The following is an 8557-nucleotide window of genomic DNA, read 5'->3' as shown; positions in this document are numbered from 1 at the left end:
AAAGTTGACAGGCGCCTTATAACTTTATTTCAACCTTTTTTCCGAGGTAAAGAGATTTAGAGCTCCGAAATGAGCATTTTCTTTAAAAATTTTGGTCCGTATAGCAAGTTACGGACCGCAAATTGACCAATCACATGGCGAAAACAGACTCAGCCATGTAATAAATGTAGAATAGTCAGACTAAACTTAAACTGGTAAAAGATTGTAGTTCAATCGTTACAGTTTACAAATCTAAAGTGAAACTTTCGAATGATGTCTAGGCGATAATGCAGTGTAATTTCAAACAATCTTCCACAATCAAAGGTAATACTAGGAGGCAAAAATCGAGACCTTGCAAATCTACGACATCAAGGAAACATCAATGAAGACGTCAGTATGAAAAATAAATACACATTTCCCAAACTAGAGAACTTCGAAAATAAATAAACCAGTTCAATTTGTAGACCATTAGTTTCTATTGACCGATGAAGTGCTGCAAGTAGAGTGCGTGACAGCCAAGTACAAAGCTACCCTTATAAACACATCCATGACACATACGTAACTTTAGACGAGTAATTGAAGTTGCTTCTAGTAGTTGAAGGTAAAATCATTGATATCTCAAGTATTTATAAAGTGCATCTATCTAAAGCGCAATGTATCAATTAAATACATACAACAAAGTGAATCTGTAATATCGACCATAGAGTTCCAGTAATTGCGTCAACATTCTGAGAAACGTGATGCCTCAATACACCACGAAACATGATTTCTTTCACGTCCTACTTTATCGACGGTCGAGTATTCCTCAGGGTATTTGCTTTTTAATACGCGTGTATGAATACACGAAAATCAAGAGCCTTGATTCAGGGAAAATTACGTCATTGCCAAAAAGCCAGAACGTTATCAACTACGCGCATCACCTCAATCATTTCCGTAAATAAACCACATGCTCATCACGAGTCTCACTAAGATTTGCATGCAATGAAAGTCGCCATGATTCTTATTCCCAGTTTCCACGGTCTCCGCTAAGAACGTCTGGGAGCCCAAGCTCCCTTTTGTGTCCTAAATACGAAGAAGAAAAACGGCTTGCAGATTAAGACTCTCGGTGCCACGCAACTTCGAGTAATAAGAGAACCACCTCAAGGCAATGCTTTATGTACAATAAATTATTACTAGAACTTATAAAATATACTTGTTTGACCGGATAACCCAACTTTGTAGTTAATAAGGCCTGTTTAGGAGGCTTGAGCAACAACTTACCTGAAGGGCAAGCGATTTTTGAATTCTCATCTCGCCCTAATTTTTTGTTTTAACAATTCTGCTGTTTTTGATTGAAACAACGTGATCATTTCAGGTTCCCATGTTAGTGCGAGTTTTCAAACATATCCCTTTGAGGGTGTCTTCAGACGGCCAAACTTCGCCTTTGAGTCAAGAAAGTGAGTAGTACAATGTAACTCTCGTTTATTCGTCCGTTTCCCTCACGCACGTGGGCACATTGACCCACAAGGGTACCATGCATGTCCATGGTTTGCATGAAAGGTATTTTCAACTTTCATACACTGTAATTCAAGCTTTCCTTTTTCAGCGTTTCTGCATAAACTCTTTAAAAATGTCTTGAAATTTCAAGGTAGGGTCTTTGAAATCTTGAAAGTCATTTTTTTTTAGTACAAGCCCTGAAACTATAATTAAAAGGGTTATGCAACGGGATATTGCTGTTTCGGGTTAAAGGAGCTGTGTCACGAAATTCAGCCAAATTAGGAAATTACAAAATGCCTGTTAAATTGAAAGAAACATAAAAATAACCACTTTTAACTTTAAAGGAAGGTTAAAATAACATAACGGAAACAACAGATCTTACGGATGGGCAAAACTGGAGAAGATTGAAACGGACTGAAATTAGGATTTTTGAAAACTGTTCAGCCTAACAGTTTTTCAAAGTTGATCCCTGCTGCTTGCAACTTCAAAAATAATGCTCAGGAGACATATTTGTTTGTCTCGGCTTACTTTAAGTTCAATAGCGATTGAAGGGGAGTAATTAGCAAAATTAAACAAAACGAACTGGACTGCCGTGACACAGCCCCTTTAGTTCTTTACTTAGTTATTACTTGGTGCCTTAACCCATACACAAAACCTCTTCGTACCGCGAACAGTACACAACCTTTGGCTTCTAACGCGGTTTTGTTAAACACCAGCTCAACTGTGAATTAATAACTGGTTCGAATGCTTGGCTCGGTGAATGAATGAGAAAGGTATTATTTTTGTAATATGGCGAGCTTTGGACACAGTAAGTTATTTTACCGGTTGTCACAAAATTCACAACTGATTGCTGATTTACACGAACACTGCATTTGTAACTAAGTGACAGATTTATTGTGCGAGGTCTTTGATATTTGTTTGATCATGTAAGCCTGAAAACAGTTTTCAGTTCTTTTTTATTAAGGTTAGCTAATTTTTTTCCTTTTTTGCAGGCTAATGCACTCCTACTGGCGTTACATCAGTCATAAAATTCCTGCCTTTATCGCAGACATGACGTCATTTTGCGCTGGACAGCGGCCAAAGTGAGTATGGTCGCCATTTGACCAACAATTTTGGGAGTTGTTGCGTCCGTTTGCACGTAGCTTTAGACTAAAGCATATCGCTGGCCATACTACAAAACTCCAGCAATAGAAATATATGTTAAAGAAAAACTAGTCAAAATTCTAGAATCTGAAGACTCCTATGTTGAAGTTGATGCGCTAATTAATAAGGTGAAAAATTAATTCTATTTTAGTTCTAGCTTTCCTCTTGACATATTTTAATTTGTTCTTTATTAACTGTTCCCCTCCCCCCCACCCCCCCCCCCTCGGCATTACGTTGAAATTCATGTGTTAATTACTATAATGAAAAATTAACTTAAGTTCGGTTTGTAGCTTTCCTCTTCGCATATTACATTTTACTGGTTTTCGTTTGTTTGTTTTTTTCTTAATTACTAATAATATGAAGTCTAGCGTACATATGTTGCACAAAGTTTTAAGTTAATGTATATTTTCTGTATGATAAAATGTATACAGTGGAACCCTGGAACCCCGCCTTACGGTCACCTCGTTATTACGGCCACTTTTTTGGGCCGCCCGGCTAAACGACGCTACATTTCCTTGTAAAAAAACCCTCGTTAAAACGGCTACCCTGTTGATACGGGCAAATTTTTTTGGCCCATTGCTGACCGTATTAACGGGTTTCCACTGTATCAATACAAAGGTAGTTTTCTACTTAACCTCACTTTGAAACAGAGGCCTCGGTGCAACTCGGAAATGGCCTATTCGGTCTGCAATTGTACGAGTGATTAAGAAACATTAACAGTATCCACGTACAAATTCTCCAAACTGATCTCCATACATTTCCTTTAAAGTGCTACTACGATCAAATTTGGGAATTTGTTTTTGATTACATATTTCGAAAATAAAACATCAAGGCATTTTCTCTTTGGTGATCATTTTAAATATTCTCACAAGCTTATCTCTTGACAATGTATGGATATTGTTAGGAGAAAATTGCTGTTGGTCAATATTGGGACTTAAAGGGTTAATAAGGGTTTTGCTTAATCATCGTATCACTACACTGAGTCCGAATTGGACGTCACGAAGTTCGTCTTTTACCAACAAATCAAAACTAAAATAAAATGAGAGGTACCAATTTGTGATAATTTCATTTTTGTGTGTGTGTAAGTAAAATACAAGTTTTTTGGAGAGATTTCGCTAGACCTTACGATCCTACAACGGCGATCCCAGTGAATACGTCGCTATAAAATAGACTCCGTATCCATTCACCTTTTTCGCGGTTTATCCAATTCGCCCATTTACTTAAAAGAAGGGAAATTTTAGGTTGGAGCTGAAGGGAAGGGACCGCGTCCGAGTTCAGACAGAGATAGTAAAATTTCTCGCCTTGCCGTTCCCTTTCTTAAATAAATTTAAAATTTGAGCATTTCACATCGTAATTGTTCAGGGACGGCAAAAAAATGTACCAAAAAAGCGTGATGCACGTGCGGAGTTGTGTTTGCTTCCTAAGCCTGTTCGGGAGCTTTAGCAACGACGACGACGACGGCAACGAGAACGTCAAAAAAGCAGTAGGTTTAGATAAGTAAAAAAAACAACAACAACAACTCTGTTAGACTACGAGTAGTCCCCCATTTTTCCTCAGGGATAGTAGAGCGAGCGAAACGCGATCGCGCGTGAAAATCACCCCACGCGAGAAAAGGAGACACGCAGCGTGTCGCCTTTTCTCGCGTGGGGTGATTTTCACGCGCGCTCGCGTTTCGCACTCTCTTCTATCCCTGAGGAAAAATGGGGGACTACTCGTAGTCTACAACTCTGCGCCGGAATCACGCTTTTTTGTACATTTCTTTGCCGTCACTGCAGGACTACGACGTGAAAATGCCTATTTTCACATTTTATGGAGGACGTAAACAGGCGACGACGAATTTTCTTTTCTTTTTCTCTTTCGTCGATGCTAAAGCTCCCTAGTGTGTTTTCGAAGTCCCCGTTGCCGTCGTCTTCGTACTTTCGTAAGGTATAAATTACTTAGGCATTTATATGGGGTCATCAGAGCATAACGGTGCTTATTATCTTCCCACAAATTTTGCACTAACAGGCTGATTTTTTCTCGAGGTGGGCCTTTTCGTCTAGTTCTTTCTGAATATGCTAACCTATTTATATTCCTTAATTTATCTGACGTCATCACTTCTCTTCTCTATTACGCTTGACTTAAATTTTATGATTTAGCAGAAACGTCTTGTGAAAGGGAGCTAAAAATGGGTTCCTTGCGTTGAAGGGTGAAACAACTATTGAAAAACTTCATACAACAGCGAATTGTTTTATTATTATGTACAGGATGAATAAGCTTTATGGAAAACTGGAGAGAGCCACCAGAAGTTTGAGCTACTTTACAACAAGAAGCTGGGAGGTAACAAATATCACCTTGGGTTTACAGTTTAAACTCTCCCTACGGACACCTCTCTGTTACGGACGGTTCGTTTGGTCCGAGAAATGCCAAAAATCGTACATTCATTACCTCTATAATACGGACACCTCTGTAAAGCAGGCACTTGGTTCTGTCCTTTTGGTGTCCGTATTAAAGAGGTTTGACTGTATTACTTTTAAACATTCATTGCGGCGTCACTTTGTGGTTCATTCAACTTATTTTTTCTATGTTCCCACCGATGGCGTAGCTCCACCGTTCGATATGTAAACCAATCACAATCCCTTGATTCGCTGTGACGAAGAATTACGCTTAGCCTGCGAAAAATACCGCCATCTCTCCTTGTTCCCCTTAACCCTTTAAGCCCCAAGATCTACATACAGATTCTCCACTCTGATCTCCATACATTTCTTTTAAGAATAGTGGAGAAAATTTGGTTGAAGATTAAAGTATTCTCCCTTTGGTAATCAATTTAGTAATTCTCATAACCTTTACTCTTGATGATCTGCTGATGTTGTTGGGAGAAATGTTGGTCACTCTTGGGACCTAAAAGGTTAAAAAAAAACGTCCCTAGGAGAGACGGCCGTATTCGCAGGCTAGCTAAGCTCGAAATGTCAGCTTTTGAATCTTTTTTTTCCGGTGATAAATTGATTTTGATAGCTCAGTTAATAAAATCAAATTTTGTGTTTAACTCCCCACCGACACCGCGCCACAGTTTCTTTTGATGCAACTAAGTAAGCGTTCCGCTGGGATGACCCGGAACAGGCTCAGTAATCGGATCGATCGGATTATAGCACATCAAAGGAGACGATAAATTTATCCTTTTGAAAGACTTCATTGGTTCATTTGATTTACCATGATCCGAGTAACCTCGGATCACTTATTCTAATCCGAATCATCCCAAAGGAACGCACCCTAAACCCTTCGTGACAATATTTGGGCGCCACTTTCTCGGCCAATCAAAATTGAGTTTAAACCGGTCGTGACTTGCTGGTATGATTTTTCCCGCGCTTTTCGCCGGGGACACCTCATCGGTTTAATATCTGATTGGTTCATTTGATTATCTTCTGTAAGTGTGATTGGCCAGACAAAGTTCAGTCGAAGCGTCCCTAAACCCGACACCCGCGGGCCTACGGTAATGTTCTATTGTATGAAGAGTTCAAGCGACTGTAAGTGGAGTGGCCGTTTTAAAGCGATTAGTTTCGACTGATTTTAAGACTGATTCGACTGAAAACTGCTCTGTCTTCCTAGCTTTGTTCTTGTTGTTGCTGAATATGTTTTGACGAAATGAATGTTGCTGTGATTTGCAGTTTTCAATGGAGAATTATCGCGGTTTGATACAGGACATGAGTCCACAGGACCGAGAGGTTAGTCGGCCAAAGAGGTTTTCTTTGTTGTTGTGACAAATAATAATATTTGCGTGTGTAAAGAAATGGTGACGAGTGAAATTAGAAGAATTTTGACAAAATGCAGGTGAAATCGTTTCTTGATTTCACCAGTATATCTCTTTTTTATGTCATGGGTGACAATAACGCTTATCGTGAGTTTTGACTTGTTCGTATGGAAAACTCCAAATACTGAAAAGTTTAAAACATACATTAGAATCCTTGTTGATAAAATTTGTGTTCTTTCGTGTGTTTAGGTACTCCTTATTGTCTTTAAATGCTCTGACATCTTCATTCGTGCTATCTTTAAACCTTGACGCCATCTGGTACGCAGTCGACGTAACATTGTCTTAGCAATTTTGCTGTAATTTCACATGTGGATTCAACGCTGAAATTTTGCGCAAGAATTTAGGAGCAATTTGTCACCCATGATTTTATTTTCACTATCATACGCTTGTTCCCTTTTCAGATTTTTAATTTTGACGTGGAAAATATTGAGTGGGAAATCTATCTTAAGCGGTTTACCATCGGCCTTAAGACATTCCTGTTGAAAGAAGATCTGGCTAATCTTCCAGTGGCACATAGTCGCATCCGCAAGTAAGTGGTCAAATAACTGTTACCTTTCATTTTGCAGGCGAGTGGTTCCACAAAATATGCATTCATTCTTACTTTCTGCATAGGGCCAGTAAAGGTGGATTTCCACTGTCGCGTAATTTTTACGTGCGTACATGTTACGCGCGTAAATAAAATAGAGGCAATGTACGGAATGTCCCGCGAAAACGTAAGAGTTGAACTTCGCTCAAGTTTACACGCGGTTTTTCATACATTGCCTCTATTTTATTTACGCGCGTAAAATTACGCGACAGTGGAAATCCCCTCTTATTCGAGATATAGCGCGTACTCTTAACGGCTTTTCTGATCACGACTGTCATTAAATCCAGAAACATTCGTCCCCTTTGCTGGCTAAACGTTAGAGACGTCAAATTTTACTTACGTGATTTATCTGACAAAAAACGTGATCTAATCTGCGCATAAAGTCAAGAACTGCTTATATGAGCAAAGAGCACTCTTTTACTAAAGCACTTTTCCTATGTTGTTTTCCAGACTGCGTAACATTCGTTGGACGATGTACTTTTGTTTGTTTCTGTTCGTTTCGTGGCTCATAATTAAAAGGTTCCCAGCCGCACAGACCGCTTGGACCCAGTGCTTATCTGGTGTCCACAAGCTGGCCCGGGCCCTGGAGCCATTCAAGCTGTCCAACTAGAAGCCTTGACTTTCTAGGTCCTCCCAGGGGTGGGCTCCAAAAGGTCCGGTGTGGTATTAAACACGAAACTATTTTGTGTAAGTAATGAAAACAGAGATAAATTTCGTGGCACATCAAGGAGTTCCCAGCTGTACAGACCGTTTGGTTCCGGTGCATATTTGTTGTGCTCACGCTGGCCCTGGTCCTTGAGCCGTTAATGGTGTCCAACTAGAGGCCATTTGCCACGAACTATCAAGGTCCTTTCAGGGGTGAAAAGAGTGTTATTGGTCAGAATTTGAAAAACAGTAATCATAAATTACTTTAGAAAGTTAATTAAGAAAACAATCAGCAAATCTCATGATGAATAAGAAATGAAAAGTAGGTTTAGGTTGATCAGTTATAGTCGTTTGTCAGATTGTTTATTTATCGTTATAAAAACACTAAAATCATTCATACGAAGAGATCGTAATTGGACCAATCATAATCTGTTGTTTATAGTCTGAACGTGGAAGCATGCTTATGATGATTGCCCTTAGAATACATGGATAATTTAGGTTGAAAAATAGGGATAACCAAGAAAATCAGGTTACTGTATGTCTTGACATTGAACATTTGGGAAGTTTGCAGTGGTGCACTCGCAACATTTAAATCGATATTTTTTATAACTGAACTAAAAGAAACAAGTTTTAATCATAAAAAATGAATAATTATTAAGTGATATGTCCCTGGAATTTCCTTATTGGTTAGAAAATTGAAAAAAAATAGCAGATAAATGGAACGAAAAGGTAAAGAACATGTCCTCCTTCCTTTCAAATCCCCTTCGAGCGTCGCTGTTTGCCAAGTTCTGTCTCTTTCTTTATTTGCTTATTGCAAACTTTCATGACTCATTCTCCGCTTATTTGCCCGTCTATTTTGACACTTAGCCCTTTGGGTAACCAGCATGTAACTTAAAATATCTCTTCTTAATGTAATGTAAAGGTTATGAGGACAAAGGATG

The 8557-nt window shown here is 39.0% G+C and overlaps 1 protein-coding gene across 1 annotated transcript; it reads left to right on the top strand.

Moving 5' to 3' along the window:
* Positions 1–2405: 2405 nt before the first annotated feature.
* LOC140940842 (fatty acyl-CoA reductase 2-like) lies at positions 2406–8278 on the top strand. Its single transcript, XM_073389805.1, has 5 exons — positions 2406–2537; positions 4845–4917; positions 6243–6299; positions 6787–6914; positions 7422–8278. Exons 1-5 carry the CDS (start codon positions 2452–2454, stop codon positions 7579–7581), a joined length of 504 nt encoding a protein of 167 aa, XP_073245906.1. The 5' UTR covers positions 2406–2451; the 3' UTR covers positions 7582–8278.
* The last annotated feature ends 279 nt before the right edge of the window (positions 8279–8557 follow it).

This window comes from Porites lutea, chromosome 6 (assembly GCF_958299795.1).
Source record: "Porites lutea chromosome 6, jaPorLute2.1, whole genome shotgun sequence".
In the NCBI taxonomy this organism is placed as follows: Eukaryota; Metazoa; Cnidaria; class Anthozoa; order Scleractinia; family Poritidae; genus Porites; species Porites lutea.
The sequence above is the reverse complement of the archived record's forward strand: the minus strand, read 5'-3'. Positions and strand labels throughout refer to the sequence as shown.